Below are 18,581 nucleotides of genomic sequence, written 5' to 3'. Positions count from 1 at the left end.
CTTAAACAGAATCCTGCAAGATAATACAGCTAACAAGAAGTATACATTCTACTATGTGAATGTTGTGGTAACTGGATCATTTCCTTCCCTCTGTTTTCTAGAGTTTTAGAGAGAATCGGGGCCAGAGCTCTGGTTGCTCATGTCAGGACTTTTGCAGATTTCTTGGTGTATGAGTTCTCCACATCAGCAGGAGGCCAGCAGCTCAACAAATGTATTGAAATTCTCAATGATATGGTGTGGAAATACAATATTGTTACACTGGACAGACTGATACTGTGCTTAGTAAGTATGACCTCTACAAGGCAAAGTTTGAGAAATGTCTTTATCCTGAAGTTGGCTCCTGTCTTCTGATCCAGTTCAATTCATTTATGAAAATGCATTGATTTTAATAATTACTAATCCAGTAATCATGTAGTAAAAATACTGGAACTGCTATTTCTTTGGTGGGAGAAAAGTAGGAATGTCACAAAAATATTATCTGGTGAGAAATTCTACCTTTTATCAGTTATGTAATGACCTCCTATGCATTGTCATTGTTAACTCTAGCATAAAAGATATTGTTATATGACCTTCTAGTTGTGCAGTAACCCTTGAAAAGTGCAGAATAGAAGCAAATAAATGGAAAATGTCATGCCTTTTGCACAATGTTTATTTCAAGGAAGTTAAAGTTTTGCCCACTGTATCTAGAAAATATGTACAAGCGGTTGCATGCTTTGTCTGCTTAACTTACCCTGCTAATTAATTTTAAAATCTCTCTCTTCCTGACAAAGACCTGGTTGTTAGATATTTAAGAAAATGCCCAGGATATATATGTCAAAACCTGATTGCAGTGTTTGTGGTTCCACAAGGCTTCATCACTAGGATGACCATTATTTGAAACGAGAGCATCCTTCTTGATACTACCACTGGAAGTATGGGGTCAGAAGAGGGATTTTGCAGCAACAGTAAATCTGAGATTGGTGGTGAATGCCTGTCACTGATAACTTGGGAGAATTCCTCTGCAACAATAGTTCTCAGCTTTTTTTTTAGACTCAAGGTACCATTGGATGGACTCAAGCCACCCCTCAAAAAATGCCAGCTCTTAGTTTTAATTCTTTTTCTGATGCAGAAAAATAATATTAGTGTTTTTGCTGTAAGAAACTCAGAAAGACCACAACTATGGATTTCTATTTGAAATCTCTGGGTTTATTTTGTGAATCATGCTTGTAAACCTAACAGTGTTAATATTGTGTGGCACGCCACAGCACCCTTGAAAGAATCTCAAACGCCAGTGTGCCATGGCATCCTGGTTGAGAATCACTGCTCTATAAGTAAGTGAGGGTAAGTTATGGAGATTTGTCACTACAGAGGATGATATCTAAACATTCAGATTCTCTTTTACATTCTGTGTTTGTGCATGCAGAATACTATTGTAAAGTTTATCAGCCCAGCACAGACATCTGGACTACAAATTTGTCTGTAAAGTACATATAAGTTGGCTGGCCAGTGTTTAATTGTACTGAACAGGTTGTCTTAGTTACCATTTTTCATTGTTTTGTAATCCAATGTGGTTTGTTGGTTTGTTTTTTCCTGTGTTTTTTTTTTTCTTAAAGGCTATGCGGAGTCATGAAGGCAATGAAGCCCAGGTCTGCTATTTCATAATTCAGTTACTTTTACTCAAACCTAATGATTTCAGAAACAGAGTGAGTGATTTTGTGAAGGAGAACTCTCCAGAGCACTGGCTGCAGAATGATTGGCATACTAAACATATGAGTTACCACAAGGTACTGAAAATGATAGTCTTCTAGACTGATGCTTTACTGTGAAGTTAAGATTGCCCAAACAGTCCTATATTTTGTGAACCATATTTGTATTTATTTGTGTAAAACTTGTTCAGCTATTTGGGGTTTCTGCTAGGGCTGTGCAAAGCTTCAGTCCCTGATTCGATTCAGGGCCAAATCTCCGAATCCAAATCGAATCAGGAGATCCTTTAATCTCTTCGAATCAAATCGGAATCCTCTGAATCAGTTTGGAGAGATTCAGAAAGATTCAGACGTAGACACAGCTTTAAATGTTTTTCTATATACCTCGAGATAGCAGGTGGCTTGTGAACGCTGCAATACTGGGGCGCATTGAACATCCCTCAGAAGTACGGGGGGCTCCCCAGCGCACTCAGCAGCAGACCTGAAAGTGGACCAGAAGCAACAGACCCGGAAGTGGGTCTGACGGAGAGTGCATCGGGGGCCCCTCTGGCTCGGCAACTGGTGCCTCCTGGGTCTGGGGGGCACCTGGGGTCCTCCCACGGCTGATCACTGAGCAGGAGGAGGGTTTGCTGCTAAGCAGGTGGAGGACCCCCCTGCACTCCTGTGGGATGCTCCATGTGCCCCAGCATCGCAGCATTCACAAACCACACCTGGTTCCTCAAGGTATATAGAAAAAACTTTTAAAGCTGTGTCTAGAGCCAAATCGCTGATTCTCTGAATCCGCATCAGATCTTCAGATTTGGATTTAGCTGAATCGAATCAGGGACAGTGATCCAAATCAACTAATCTAGTCGCTGTCCCTGATTCGGGCCAAATCCGAATTTAATAAGGTCTGCTTCGCACACCCCTAGTTTCTGCCTCAGTAACCTTTGAAGATGCACATGACATTAGGAATGTTTGAATATATGGGTTAATGCAAAAACATTCTATGTTTACAGAATAGAATAAAGAGAGCATGCATGTAGCACTGAAGTTCAAGTCAGAAAGAGCAAGTACTCCTTCCCCCCACCCCACCCCAGTGCTTGAGGGTGGGAAAATGTATTTTCTCTGGGTGTTCATTAGGTTTTACTGTTACTAGTCAATAAAGGGCAGATATAACACTGCCTCTTCCAGGATCCACTATGGGGAAAGTAAGAAAAAACTACTCACCTAGTAGGGGGACCTGTAGGGTGTTAGTGCTGGCCAAAATATGGGGGTTTTCTAGATAAGGTGAGTTGTGATATATGGAGTGTTGCTCAATCTTTTGATGCCACAGGCCAGATGAGCATCACAAGGTCAGTCACTGGGCTGGATCAGGTCGTGGGCCTGGCACTGCCCCTTCCCTTCCCTGCCCTGCGTGGTGGTACTGGGTACCGGGTGCCTGGCACTGCCCCTCCCACATGCCAGGATTAGGTTCTGGGGACCTGACATTGCCCCCTCTCACCTCCTGCATGCTGGGCTTGGGTTCCAGGTGTTGTCATTTTTCAGTGAAATCTCATTGTGCATTTATATGGCATCTGTCAAAGGTGGCTTTTTTTCCATTTCTTTTCCCAAGAAGAAACTGCAAAATTCTAAAGTTTCATTTGTCACATGATGCAACATGTTTCACAAGCTACTAGGGGAAAGTACAATGTAAATAAGAGCCAATTTTCTCCTAAATCTCTCTTGTGAATCCTTGACAAGAAGGGTAAATCAACAAAATTATATTGAAGCCTACTGTCTGTCAGGGTTCTTTTTTAAAGATTTCTTTATAACTTCCTGCACCAGCTTTAGTGAATCTGGCTCTGAAACAATATATCTTTTGTCATAAACTAATATTTCTTAGAAAAAATATTAAGTTTGATTATTTTTATCTGCTACATATAAAATTCATAATCCACCTTTTCCCCAAAAAATGAAATTAGTAAAGAAAACTTATATTGAATTTTTTTCTTTCTGTTTACACTGGTAATAAATCTAATTGCTAGGTAAAATCTTGCAGAATAGTTTACAATATAACCTCAAGAGATTTTTTTTTTTTAGTAATGTAAGTACATAGTAGTGTTTTCAGGTTACCTGATTAAAATATATATCTAATTCTTTTTTTTAATTCTTTTTGCAGAAATATCCTGAAAAGCTGTATTTTGAAGGATTGGCAGAGCAAGTGAATCCTCCTGTCCAGATTCAACCCCAGTACCTACCAATCTACTTTGGAAATGTGTGTCTTCGCTTCTTGCCAGTATTTGACATTGTAATCCACCGATTTCTAGAATTGCTTCCAGTGTCCAAATCATTGGAGACATTACTGGATCATCTGGGAGGCTTGTACAAATTCCATGGTAAGCTCTTCTTGAACATGAACTCCTTGTTTGCTATATACTCACTGCAGTTTCTCTATTATACTGCATTATGAGTAAAATGTTCAAACTGGAAACTGGTCCATGCCAAACAGAACTCTGCTTTACCAGAAGAAACTTGGTGGTTGCCTTTTGTTTAGCTGTTGTGTAGGCTCTAAGAAAATAAATCTTGCACAAACCGGCTTGCTTTGTTCATCATATCCCTCCTCAGTAGTTTAAGAGATTTAATTTGATTTTAACACTATTTTATAACAGTGTGACACAAACCACTTTGCATAATGTTTGGTTACAATCATGCTACTATTGTTCCTCTTGTTTCTGTTATAACTTCTCAAGATCTTTCTATGAGATGCTATTGCATGCTGTGTGTGTACAGAGATTGTATATAATTGAGATTCTATAAATCACTTCAGCAATATCAGAAAAACTCCAATAGCTAAAAATGTTTGTTTTGACTGACTTGGTGCAGATGCATGAAAAAAGAGCAAAGACCTGAAAATGGTAGTACTGTACAGTAAAAGTAATAATGAGTCAGTTACTTTTAGCATTTATCATTTTTAATGTTAGATGACTAGGATTTAAGTATTGTATCATCTCTGATTCACCTATAAGTTTACAGTAAATATAAAGAAGTACTAGCATATAGTACTTCTAGCCAGCCTGGAGAGAGTTCAGAGGAGGACCACCCGCTTGGTGAGAGGGCAGCAGGACAGGCCCTGCGAGGAGAGACTGAGGGACCTGAACCTGTTCAGCCTCAGCAAGAGGAGGCTGAGGGGGGACCTGGTGGCTGCCTACAAATTCATCAGGGGAGATCATCAGCAAATAGGAAGAGCCCTATTCTCCCCAGCACCACCCAGGGTGACAAGGAACAATGGTAATAAGCTGATGGAGATTAGGTTTAGGTTAGAGATCAGAAGGCAATATTTTACAGTTAGGGTGGTCAGAATCTGGAACCAACTTCCCAGGGAAGTGGTCCTTGCCCCTACCTTGGGCAAATTCAAGAAGAAGTTGGATGATCACCTGTCTGGGGTCTTGTGAACCCAGCATTCATTCCTGCCTGTGGCAGGGGGTCAGGCTAGATGATCTGATCAGGTCCCTTCTGACCCTAGCTACTGTGAAACTATATAAATATAAATGCATGCTAGCATATATTTCTGTTCTTTTTCTTGGCAGACCGCCCAGTCACCTACCTATACAACACTCTTCATTATTATGAGGGGCATCTCAGAGAGCGAACAAACCTCAAACGAAAGCTTGTTCATGCTATTATTGGTTCTCTTAAAGATAATCGACCACAAGGCTGGTGTCTAAGTGACACTTATCTCAAGTGTGCTATGAATGCACGAGAAGATAATCCATGGATTCCTGATGACACTTATTACTGCAAACTGATTGGAAGATTAGTAGACAATATCCTTTCTTTAATTTGCAGTAAGGAAAGTTACCAAGATGTGAGATTTCACTACAGCTTCAGTTCAATCAGAATATTAGGATCAATGAAATTGACTATACAGTTGATTTTTAAATATATATAATTACATTATTTTTTAATAAAACAATTGTATTTCAAGTAAATATGAGTATAGTGGTGAGGCTATAATTAGTGAATTGTAACTAATGAACTATATAAAAAAATCGAGTATATTATGTGTGCGGTGTAGAAGTTGTAAAGAAAGTCAGGCCACTGAACTCAGAAAGTTAAAATACAAGCAGCTGCAATCAGAACTAGTTGAAGGAATAAACTAGGTTTTGCCAACTATAATCTCTTCTGGACTTGCAGAAAAATATTTTCTTTGTTTCAGTGTATTGATTTTTAGTTCAGTTCAATAACTTAGTTCTTTCAAAGCTGAGAAACCGATTGGAAGATGGAAAATCATTAACGGTTGTTTTTCTTTTCCAATTTACAAATAAAATCAGGGGTGAGAAGCTGAGTTCTAAAATCCTGAATGATATGGTGATTAGAAACAACGAGTTCAATTTACTGACTACAGATAACTGATTTATCAGGCAACATTACATTGACATGCAAAATATTGATTTTTCTATGTTCCTAATTGAATTTCAATGTCTCTCCAAAAGCAGCTTACTCAAATTACAAATAGAAAACTGGTCATCTTGTAAATAAAGTCACCAACAATTTTCTAGCATACTAATATTAAAATTAAGAATCTGAATTCTGAATGGGTATTACTTTGTTTACTCAGTTAAACTGTTATCTTGGATAGATAAAAGTACCAAATTTAGTGTAATTGCTGTATTTACTTAATGATTACAAAACAGAAAATCAGCTTCTCATTCGGAAAAGAAATAAGATAAAAATGTATCGCTTAAATAAAGATTTCTTAGTTGCTGATATTGATTCATGGTTAAATTGATTATTTAAATTATTCTTGATTGATTTAAATCATCCTTTTGGCCTTGGATACATTAGTCACTTTCATGCTGGTATCCTCCCTCTCCCTGCTATTTCCTCTCCTCTGCTAATGTGTCTCACTGTGGTTGATATGAGCCCCTAATGAAGGGAATCCCAAACCGTATAAACTCTGCGCTTATACACATAGCAATAGTCTGATACCAAAAGCTGCACTGCCCTACATGTAACAAACAAACAAAAAAATACCCAGTTGTTGTTGGTCAGAAAGGCATGTAATCTCTAGTGACAAATTAGCTAGTCACTTACATTTGTTTTTGAAAAGTAAATCTTTTTTGCCCAGAAAGTAATAATGCAAAATGTTTAAATTCACCAGTGTTCTCTGGTATAGATCATTCATAATATAGACAATTTTGAAATATTTTATATGAACAAAATCTGGAGAAAATAGTATAAATAGACTCAGATTGATTGGCCTAAGCAGGAGGGATCTTCCTTTCAGGAAAATATTTCCTGTTGTAGCCATTTATTACTAAAAAAAAATGCTTCTCAGTAACTGGCTATTGTCCATATGACCCTGTGATGGACTGTAGTCCTTAGTTGTGTTCAGTAGTGTTCTGTATGTATGTGTGCATGGTTATATGTATGTATTTACAAATTTACAAGTGTTTGTCAAACTTTTTGTTTGTAATGCATGTAATTTGTTAACATTAACAATATCTATGTGAAACTACTTCATTAACAACTTTATCAGTTTCCATATGGAAATTTGTTTTCCTTAATTATCACCACCCATGGCTGGTAAGTCACCCGGCCCGTTTCCAAACTGTGACTGGAGATTTAATGAGTTCCCTAACCCAGCTGCCCATGCTCTCCATGTTACCTGTGTTGAACTCATGGCATTGGCTGTTCCAGGGAAGGATGTGGGAAGCGCACTTCTAAATGTTGTGTTAAAAAGGTATGTTGAATGTACAGAATGAAAAGCTGGACAGTACGTACAGATTACTACCCCATTCTTTAAACTTTCTATTATTAAGGTTCTTTTTAATATCATTATCTTCGGGAGGCAAGAGGTACTTGTAATGGAAATCACTGTGAGAACCGAGACCAAAAAACTACATGCTTTAGACCCCTGTGTCTGCATAGACTTGTGTGCCACAGTAACCATCCATATAATGGCCCTATGGAGTAGATGGAAGGAATATTTTATATCAATCGGAGTGACTTGTCTGGTTTGTGAAAAGGCCTTGCCATAACATAGGATCTTTGAGAACCTAGTTGAGAAAGGAAGGGGAGAAACCTTACAGCTCCCTCTCAGTGCTGCAGACATTATGTTAGATATGTTTCTTGGGTCTCCAGGTATGGACCAGTACTTCTAGGTTAGAATTCAGCATGAGATGCTTTTGATTTTTCAGGACTTTTAGGTAAATATGCTGAAACATGTATACAAGTATGTTTTATTTTTCACTTCTAGCCAGCCTCTGGTGCCAAGAGAAAATATCACAGCTTGGATGAATGCTATTGGACTGATTATCACAGCCTTACCAGTGAGTCCATATGTATTTTAAATTATGATGAACCAAGAGGTGAATGCATTCTTCTGTGAAAGGTTTTATAGACTGTCAGTGCTCTGAGAGTCTTCTAAGAATTGGTGTGCCTGCAGTGTCTTCCGTTAAACCTGCAATAGTTCTAAGAACCAGTAGAAAGTTTGTAAAATAGAGGTGCACCAATACGTTGGTCCGATATCGGTTTAGTACTGATATAAAGATAATTGACTATATTGGAAATCGGTCTGATGTGGCTGATCATTTGACCGATAAATGCTTGTACGTGCACACAGCCACAGCGCAGCACGCAGGCAGCGAGGAGCAAAGCCTGGCAGCTTGGAGAGCTGAGTGCAGCTGGTAAGTGTGTTGTGGTGGACTGGGAAGAGGCGTGGGGGGGACAGATCAGTGCCCCTGTGGGATGGAGCCGCAGCTTGTTTGGCAGGGTGCAGGGATGGGGAGCAGCTCCCACATGCTCACCACGCCCTAGGAGGGCCCAGGGACGGTGGGCATGTGCCCCTAGATCTGTGTGGGGCAGGGCAGGGCGGGCTGCAGCTAGGGCCAGGGGCCACGCCAGGCTCTTCCCAGCGGGGGAGGGGCTAGGCCATGTTGCACTCAGAGCAGGTGGTGGTGGTAGTGCTGGGAGGGGGGCTGCGTAGATCCTCTATAGCCCCCCTCGCAGCACTAGTGCAGCCCCTAGCCTGCAGCTGCAGCCCACCCTGCTCTGCCCAGCGCAGATCCGGGGGCACAAGCCCCACCTGGGGTGTCCTTCCAGAGTGTACACAGCAGCAGGAGCTGCTGCCCCTCCCCAGACAAGCCATGGCTCCATCCCCTGCCCCATCCTGGCTAGGCAGCACCTACCCCAGGCCCTGCCCCACTCTCTCCCTCACCACTGAGGGCATTTATCTGCGCCCCTCCCCCCCAACACCCCTTCCCTCCCCTTCCATCACAACAGACTTAGCAGCTGGAAACAGCTGCATCAGAAGTTGGATCAGTATTGGCCAATATTCCTTAAAAATCGGCTATCGGTGCACCCCTATTGTAAAGCATCTTTGATCCTTCAGCATCTGACAAACCCACCCTTGGATTTTTCCAAGATGGAGGCAGAAAGGGAACCCTAATTTTTTTTACAGACTTGTCTCCTCAGCGCCTAGGGATGAAGTCATTTCTATATATTAAATACGAAAATATGCCTAGTTCAGTATTACATTTGAGGGGTTGATCCATGAAATCAGAAGTCCCGCAAGATAAGGTTTCTGTTGCAACATTCACTCTTCTTCAGCAGTGTAGCGACACAGCCCCCCAGGGCCCAAAGGCAGTGGCAACATGCAGTTGCCTGCATGCTGCTGGTGTAATCATGATTGCACTGCTGCCAGTGGCAGCCACTTTTTCACACCCTCAAGTTTGTTGTCACCCTGCCCTAGTTAGTTGCTGCTCATCTTTTTCACATCTTGTATCCATTGCCAGAATAGCTCAAATAGTCCAAAGGAAATTTAACATTTTAATAAGGAAAACAAGAGAAAATCAAATATATGCAATGCTAGTTAACATTTCAGAAGAACCTTTTGTTAGTGTACTGATACAGTATTGATTATGGTAATCTTCACTGCATGAATATTTTAATTTGTATTTCTTATTATCCCAACTTTTCCTCACCTAACCCCTTTCCATCTGCCCCATTAAACTAATTCCCCCAATCTCTTGAGACCATAATTGGCTTCTTGTTTCCCATTGAAAAAATTAACTTTTTAACTGGATCTACGAAACCCTTTGTTTTCATGGCTTCCTTCACCCATTCCAAACGTCCTGTTTTATCTTCCTTAGTCTCCAGTTTCCATTCCTGGTTTGTGCCTCCCTATACCTGGAGGAGTTCTTCCCATTGTCTTTCACCAAGCCTCTGCTTTTAATGGTCACAGAGATTTCTTTAAAATCTATGTGCTCAAACAGTTTTCTTATTAAGTGTTTCCATCCATTCTCTCCTAAACTGTGAACATCTCATGTCTTATGCTTGTCTTGACTCATTTGGAAAGCTCGGTGTGCATTTAAGAGTGTTTTACAAATATTTACAATTTACAGCAATATGAGCCAGGTGGGGAAGAAAGCTTTGCTGTTCTCTTTTTTGTTTTGGGCAGGAGCCATACTGGATTGTCCTCCATGATCGGATTGTGAGTGTTATCAACAGTCCCAGCTTGACATCAGAAACAGAGTGGGTTGGCTACCCATTCCAGCTGTTTGACTTCACAGCCTGCCATCAGTCTTACTCAGAAATGAACTGTAGCTACACTCTGGCATTGGCACATGCTGTGTGGCATCATTCAAGTATTGGCCAACTCTCCCTCATCCCAAAGTATGTAGAGTGGGTGCTGTGTCATTTAAATTACATTTTTAAATTCTGTGCATATTGTGTACAGAAAAACGGTATATCCAGTTTGAACACAAACAAGTGTGTATATTTTAGTCTTTAAGATGGTAGCCTTAGGGGTGTAATTAGGGTTATAATTTAAGGCATGTTCCATCTTGTGTAGATTGTTTTGATTTGGCTTTCTTCATTCAATTTGGCTTCTGATAATACTGAAATAGCAATATTCTTAATTCATCTATTATAATCGGGTCTGTGTAGCTTTGTCTTTGATCTGTACATGTAACATCTGTCTGTCACTGAGATGCATTCGTAAACTAATAGCCATTGCAATTTGGGGATGTTTTTGTGTTGGAAAGTACCATATCATTTCCTACAACCTTTTCAGTTCCTCTTTTAAAAGTCCTTCTTGAGTTTGTGGTTTTCTTTGTAAGGAGGGCATATATGAAGTATTTTTGCCAATTAGTAGTGATACCAGTTGAATGACTTAGCACCATTCTTACTATGCAAGAGGCCCCATTTGACTCTACTTTTCTTAATTGAGCCTCTGCTGTTCTTTTTATCATTGGGACAGTATGGATTTATCAATAATGAATCTCAGTAGAAGTACTCTAAGAGCTTTACTGAAATTGCACATACTCCAAGTATTCAGCTGTTTCAAACAGGAGCACCTAATATGGCTAATAGGGGAGATCGAAACACTGGTTGAAAACTATAGGATTTTCTTGTTGTGGAAATCCTCAATCTGAAGTGGACCCAGAAAAGCCCAAATGAAGTCATACATTTCTGGACCTGAGCATCCATAATATTTCCTATCGAGTGTTGGTAAATTATTATTATTATTTGTTTGTAATAATAACTATAGCATTTAGAAACCATGATCATAGAACAAAACCCACTATGACAGGGGTTATACAAGCAACAAAAACCAACTTACAATCCAAGGGCATTTTTACACATGTAAGCATCGTAGTGCCGGGCACTTTGCAATGCTTGCAGTTGTATGAGCAACAAAATGTGTATCAGCGCTGAGAAAATGGTGGTGGTGCACTCTTGAACTAAAACACAGAGAAGGTGCTTTAGTTCAGAAGTGCACCACTGCCATTTTCTGCATGCTGACATACATTTTGCTGCTTATACAACTGTACGTGACACAGCACAGTGTGCATCAGCTCCAATGAATCAAGTCAGCGGATCTCCAGCGTGTCATAGGACCAAAAAGTATGTGTATAAATGCTCCAACTGTAAATTGAGAAATGACGAATAGACGAATACAGATGAACATGTGTGGAGGTGCAAGAAAATGATGAGACTGTCTGTCATAACCAACATAGTGGGCAGTAGTCTCAGCTCACAATTGTATCTTTTCAGTGATTAAGTTAACATAAAAATAGAATGTACAAAATAGTGATGAGTGTCCTGTCTTGCCATGTTCTAGATTCCTCACGGAAATATTGATACCTATAGTGAAGACAGAATTCCAGTTACTCTATGTTTACCATCTTGTTGGTCCTTTTCTGCAGCGATTTCAGCAAGAGAGGACACGATGTATGATAGAGGTAAAATGTAGCTCTTGCTCAGCTTTTTTATAGCATAATTCTAGGTTGTCTTTGATCTCATAAAAACAGAGAAAAATCTGTTATTATGTTTGCAGTTCTTCAAAATGCTCTGTACAAACATGAAACTCAGTGCTGGGTAGGGGAGCCCTTATCAGTTAATTGAAAATTGACTGAGTTTCATACAGAAAGAAGTATGTAGCATTTTAAAAAATGTAAAATAGGTTCAAATACTTGACTTGTGCACTTGCTCTTCATCTTAGAGTGTGTTCACAGTACCTTACAGACAGAGCTGGTAGTACTCTTGTTAAGATTGTCTAACACTTTCAAGTATAAGACCCTTTCCAGTTACTTATATTTTTCCATACTTAACCATTCCAGCTGATATTTTTCATGCTGCCTGTCTACCTCAGCCTGATCACTTCATCTGATTTTAGTTCTGTTTCTGGTATTTGAGGTTCTGTTTCTGATATTGTGATCAGGAAGTGTAACACTGTTTTTTGCCCATACTTAAAAAAAATCGTGGCGTCATTTTTCATCAAGAAGCTCAGATGCCTTGATTCTTTTCAGTAGATTTGAAATTTGGCTGGGGAATCACCTGGGTTTCATGGAATTTTTTCATGTCGCCAATGAGAACTTTGCCACGTTCAGTCTCTGAAAAGTTTCACTTTTCACCTCCTTAGTGGAGACTTGTTGTTTCAGCAGACAGCTTTTCTGTAGACCCCATCTGTACTATGCAAGCTGCAGACCAGGTCTACAAGCAGCTAATTTCCTTGCAAATGCTTTGCGACATCAAAAACTGAGAGCGTAGACATGGTCTCTCCTGATCTCCAAATGCTGCTCCAAATGCTGCTCCTAACATCTAAGCAACTTGGATAAGGAGAAATGAGCATGGGTGGAATACAGAGAAGTGAAGAATTGAAAAAGGAGGTGCTCTCTTCCCTTGCTCTCATGGACTAAAAGAAATGAGAGACAGATTTGCAGGGAAAGCAGAGGGTGACATGAACAGGTGAGGTTGCATATATAGGAGTCAAGGGAGAAGCATTAAGGAGAATGTACAGCAGGGAACACAGAAATAAAGGGCATATAGAGCTACCAGAACACAGTACCCTCCAGATCAGGGAATCCTTTGCTCTCAGCAAAAGACTGAAATATAGTGGACAAACTGTGCATCTCACATCTCTGTAGTGACTGATACAGAGAACAGATACAGAGGAAAACAGCCTACCACAGTTACCAGTTTTGTTCGTTAGCCCTGTCAGCTGTAGGGAGCCATGGGAGCTTGCTACTTGCCAGTGCAGGGGGAGCTCCTTGCACCAGCAGTAATTCATGATCACACAATCACACCTCCTGCCATGCACATACAGCATGACAGGAAGTGCAATTTGTGTGGATCATGCATCAGATCCCATGCATGTCTAGAGGGGATTCCATTGCACCTGCATGTCTTAAAGCACATTATAGTCAATAAGTCTTAAACACATGCTTTATACTTTCCTGGTTTAAAAAAAATTGGTTATTTCATGCAAAATAAACCAAAGTACTATAAATAGGATTTTTGAAAAATTATTAATTATTCTGCATTTCCAAAGTGAGAGTCATGAGGTGAGAGTTGCATCTCTTTACTCAGATGGTAGGTATGTATTTAAATAAAGGCTCAAGTAAGAGCTATGTAAATGAGTTTTTCTTTCACGATAAATGAGTTTTTCCTTCACAAAAGAATAAACTTAAACTAAACGTAAAATCTTAACAGTTGTCTAATCTTCTGTTTTGTTTCTTTTTATGGAAACAGATTGGAGTGGCATTTTATGAAATGCTTCTTTATGTGGACCAGTGCAGTACACATCTGAATTACATGGATCCCATATGTGATTTCTTGTATCATATGAAGTACATGTTTACTGGTGACAGTGTGAAAGATCAAGTAAGTAAAGAACATACTTGGATGATAAAAGGAAATTTCCTTTTTAATATGTCAATTTATAACATAGTATTTTTGTTTATGCTCTCACATGTAAAAGCACATCAAAACCCTTCACAGCTGATTGGCTTGCATACATTAAAATCCAGGTATATATACCACTTTTCATAGTTAAAAGCTGTATGGACCATATAATGTAGCTTATAGTGAAATAAATTTCAGACAGCAAAGAAATTCTGAATAGAACTTGTTTTGTATTGGAGAAGGCACTAGGATGCAGCTATGTAAATACTTTATAGTTTGCTACTTAAAGATATTACCTATTCTGTTTTAGTCCATGCTTCCCAAGTTTTTATTGTGAATTTCTGGTTCAAATAAGATGACCAAATTTCACCTGGTTTTGTTGGATAAGTTTAAATCCCACAAAGTTCACCATAAAGCTTCTTGTGCCTGTCTCTTCTTTTAAATCTAATCTAGGCTAGTGGTAGGCTCTGGAATAAAAAGAGACAGTGCAGTGCTTATCTGGGCTGAACACATTTTACATAGCTTTGGTTGCAAGTTGCAGACTAAGGAGGCTTTAGGAGGGGTTCTGAATAGAGATTCAGGGATTTGTTTATGTGGTATTTACCATAAATCTGTCTCGACATTGTTTTATACTGCCATTTCCTTCATACAGTAGAAAAGTGTGTCACAGTATTTTGTTTACACAATGCATTTGAGTGATCTATCTCTTTTATTTTATAGGTTGAGAAAATCATCTGCAATTTAAGACCAGCTTTGAAACTCCGTTTGCGTTTCATAACGCATATCAGCAAAATGGAGCCAGCTGCTGTTTCTCAGCAGCCCATGAACAGTGGTTCTCCAGCACCACAGCCTAGCCAGGTGCCTGTCAATGTTGCCTTGCCAGTAACACAGTAAAACAAGGCATAACACCGGTGTTTCTTTGAAGACTGCCTTTTATATTGATTGAGATGGAACTTAATCAGACTTGATGTGTGGCACACTGTATCAGAGGGGAAGAGACAGTATAGAAACCGCTGCATAATTTTGAATGATGTGATGGATCTATCTAGTCAGATGCATTCCAGTCTTCCTATCTCTTGATATCAGAGACATGATTAGTTGCTGTATTTGTAACCATCCTTGTTGTCCATACCTCTGTGTATGTTTACCTGAGGCTATTCAGAGGTGTCTTTTGCTACGGTAACTCCTCACCTAGCTTGCTTACTTTTAAATGAGAAGTATGGATCCCAAATGTATCAGATTATCTCTTCAAACCTTGGGACCTAATATTAATAGGATAGACATAAAAGATTAATATTTTGATTGTAATTGGGCAGTACCATGAACGTAACATCTTCACCTTGCTTCAGTTAATACCATTTTGAGATCAGTGGGACTGCACATGGAACAGGGTTCCACTCCTCTTAAATCAGGCACAGTCCAGTCCTAGATGTACACACCCCATTAACTTGGCTTCTTGCTCATGAAAAAAAAATTTGTGGGGCAAAAATAATGGGTGATGTTCTTTTGATAAGATGAGCAAGTTTAGTCCCTGATCCAGGAAAGCATCTCTGATTAAGTCATTATGGCTAAAGTTGTGAAGTCTTTTTAAAGGCTTAACATGTCCAATTGTAAGCAGTGGAACAGCTTACTGTCTTCATGAAAGCTATAGTTTTGATCTAGCGTGATCCCTCAGGATGCTAGATTATTAGCTAAAATGGAACTATTTAAATCTATGGATTCAGTAAAGTTTTGCTGGTGGATGTTTATCTTTCCGATTTAGGAAACGGTGTAATTTTTATTAGTCAATCACTTTGGGATTTCTATATCTATATCCTATTTTAGATTTGTATAATACTCTACCTTCATTCTTCAGCTTTTATTTGTGTGTGTACTATCAGTTTAACAGGTATGATTTGATAACGAGTGAAAAGTCTACTGAAATTTGTAAAATATTGATCGTGTTTGATGCATTTTAAAAACTTTTTAAAAATAAAAATGTCTAAAAGAATATAGCAATATTGCTTATATTAAGCATGGTAATTTGTTTGCCCTGAAAGTAAGGATTGGTCAAAACATTCAAGTTTCTCCAAGTCCTAAATCTTCGCATTTACAACAGTACCATCTCGGATGGTTCTCAGTGGGCCCCGCAAGTTTAGATGAATTAAGCCCAAGCACTACCTCTTAATAAAAATCTGAGTACTTTATAAATACTACCCATTCCATATATATAATTCTTTTACCTCAATTTACATGCTCAATACCCCTAGCAGATTTTTAAGTTGGTATCTCCAGTAATGGCAACTTCTGAGTTATGCATTAGTCCAGGGTCTTGCCAAGTGCTTTGGAGTATGAATTGCCTTATCTATATCCAGCCTGTTGACCAAGAACTGTATTGCTTTAACAATCCCCTTAACCATTCACTATTTAGTTTTATGGGTAGAATTACTGTCATCCTATTGGTATCATTCAATCCAGACATTTGAGGGAAAAGTTTGTTCTTGATATGTCTGAAGCAGTAGTCCTAGACAGAGTAAGATACCAGTCCTAGTGAGAGTGATGCCAGCACTGTTTGGTTTGAGAACCATTTAATCTCTTAAGCATCAAGCTTTAAAAAAGAGCGGTTTGATTGTTAGCATTGTGGCTGCTTACTGACATAAAAAAGGCATGTTACTTTAAACTCCACACGCCCCTGCACCAAGCCCAGCACATGCCTAAAAGAAGCAGCACGTTAGTTGGACCTGGATCTCCCCAACATCTGTATAGATCAGGTATTTCAGTGGGGCTTTTTTGGCGTTTTTAACTAATAGCTGATTGAAATGCCAAAAAGCCCTGCTGAAGTGCAGTCTATACAGATGCTGCAGAGCTGGGTCGAATTAACACGCTGCCTCTTCTGGTAAAATGCTGGGTTAGTTTGGGTTTTTTTTCCACATCTGTCAGCGGCCAATGTTCCTCGCTTTCAACTGAAAGCCCTGCATTTTAAAAGGTTTCCTTGTTTGCTCAGGCTTTAAATTGCTATCACAGCAAGTCAAAGCTCATGTGTAATTTGTCATGTATTTGGGGAACTGATGATTGATTTGTAAAACTGGAAGGAGAGGCACTCACCTGCCAAGGCCATGGTAGCATGAGTTAATGTTTGTACAACTTTCATCATGAGATTTGAATGATGGATAGACAAACGCCTGACTCAGGTTCTGCAGAAAGGAAAGTATAGAGAAGGGTGCAGAAACATGTCTGGTTCACCCTGTTCCCCTACCCCTCAATATATGGGATTTTTTGCTGTTGTATATTTAATTAAAGAAAATGCATCCAGTAAAATTTGAACAATTGTCTGTTATGTGAAAGCCTAGTTGAGGCTCTGAAAAATAGTGAATTCAGTTTTTAGCCACCAGAGGGAGTTTTGTCTGATGCATACCTATTCTTTAGTTTATACTACTCAGTCTGCAGCATTTCAGTAGACCATGTTAATTGATCTTTTATTTATAATGCAGAGGGAGAACAACTGTTCTTCCTTCTCACAGAGGGTGGGATGTAAAGCAATAGATTTACACTGCAGGAAAACAGGTTTAGTTTAAATCTCAGGAAAAAACTTCCTACCTCTAAAAATGTAGGACAGCGAAACAAGCAGCCCTTGACAGTTTTGGAATCTCCTTTATTAGAGGTTTTCAAGGACAAGCTATATGGCCATTTATCTCGGATGGTTTAGGAATAGCCTTTTCTGCATCTATGCAGGTGGTTGGACTGGATAATCTTCAACAACCCTTACAATCCCATGACTGAAACATACCCACTAAATAGGGCTCTGCGAAACAGCACCATTTCGTTTTGACTTCCATGTCACTGTTTCAAAGGGACAGTGTTTCATTTTGTTGTTTTGTTTTGTCAACTCCTGCCAGGTTTCAAGGAGATAGGTGAAGAGGTTTCTGAGAAACTGCACCTCAAACAGTTGAAAGGAAAACTCGAATCACTTGGCAGCAGCGGTGGCCTCCTGTCATCCACACACAGATCCAAGTGCCCGCACCCCCAGGAGGAGTCCAGCACAGCCCCGCAGCTGCGGGCCCCCAGATCTGCGTGTGGGATGACAGGAGGCAGCCGCCTGGGACCTATGCTGAGTGCAGCCTGCACCCAGCACCAAGAAGATTTCTGCTGCTGCAGGATGACAGGAGGCTGCCGCTGCTGCCTGGAGCCAGCAGCAGCAGCAATCTTCCCAGCTGGGCTGCACCCAGCACCAGTCCCAGGTGGCAGCAGCAGCCTCCTGTCATCCAGCGCATAGGTCCAAGGGCCTGCACCCCTGGGAGGGCTGTGGAGCTGTGCCAGACTCCTGGGTGTGCGGGCCTCTAGATCACATGGGATGACAGGAGGCTGCCACTGCCGGCTGACACCAGTGTTGGGTGCAGCCCATGCCAAGCACCGGGAAGACTGCTGCTGCCGCTGGCCCCAGCCAACAGCGACAGCATGCTGTCATCCCACACGCAGATCTGGGGGCCCACAGCCCCCAGGAGGGCTGCGGGGCTGTGCCAGACTCCTCCCAGTGGGGGGTGTGGGCTGCCGGATCTGCGCGTGGGATAACAGCAGGCTGCTGCTGCCAGCTGGGACTAGCGCTGAAGCCAGGCAAGCCCGACTTTGAAACTTGAAACATTTCAAAACTTTTTAAACGTTTCAAGCGCTCTCATTTCATTTTGAAGCTGCTTCGAAGACTTTTGTTTCGTTTCTTTTTGATTTCGCTGTTTCAAGCTCAAAACGCATTGAAACAGCTTCAAAACAAAAATA

The 18,581-nt window shown here is 40.3% G+C and overlaps 1 protein-coding gene across 2 annotated transcripts in view; it reads left to right on the top strand.

Annotated features, from left to right (window-relative positions):
• The window catches only part of MED23 (mediator complex subunit 23), a 60,183-nt gene extending 44,361 nt beyond the window's left edge, over positions 1-15,822 (top strand). For both annotated transcript variants that reach the window (XM_006259775.4, XM_006259776.4), the window contains 10 exons: positions 102-282; positions 1,593-1,763; positions 3,823-4,039; positions 5,231-5,467; positions 7,221-7,386; positions 7,903-7,975; positions 10,105-10,319; positions 11,770-11,890; positions 13,680-13,811; positions 14,553-15,822. In XM_006259775.4, the coding sequence (XP_006259837.2) occupies positions 102-282; positions 1,593-1,763; positions 3,823-4,039; positions 5,231-5,467; positions 7,221-7,386; positions 7,903-7,975; positions 10,105-10,319; positions 11,770-11,890; positions 13,680-13,811; positions 14,553-14,726 (1,687 nt within the window). In that variant the 3' untranslated portion in view covers positions 14,727-15,822. The remainder of the gene's footprint in view (positions 1-101; positions 283-1,592; positions 1,764-3,822; positions 4,040-5,230; positions 5,468-7,220; positions 7,387-7,902; positions 7,976-10,104; positions 10,320-11,769; positions 11,891-13,679; positions 13,812-14,552) is intronic.
• The last annotated feature ends 2,759 nt before the right edge of the window (positions 15,823-18,581 follow it).

This window comes from Alligator mississippiensis, chromosome 1, assembly GCF_030867095.1.
Source record: "Alligator mississippiensis isolate rAllMis1 chromosome 1, rAllMis1, whole genome shotgun sequence".
NCBI classification, from domain to species: domain Eukaryota; kingdom Metazoa; phylum Chordata; order Crocodylia; family Alligatoridae; genus Alligator; species Alligator mississippiensis.
Note: the sequence above shows the minus strand (reverse complement) of the source record. Positions and strands in the feature narration are given on the sequence as shown.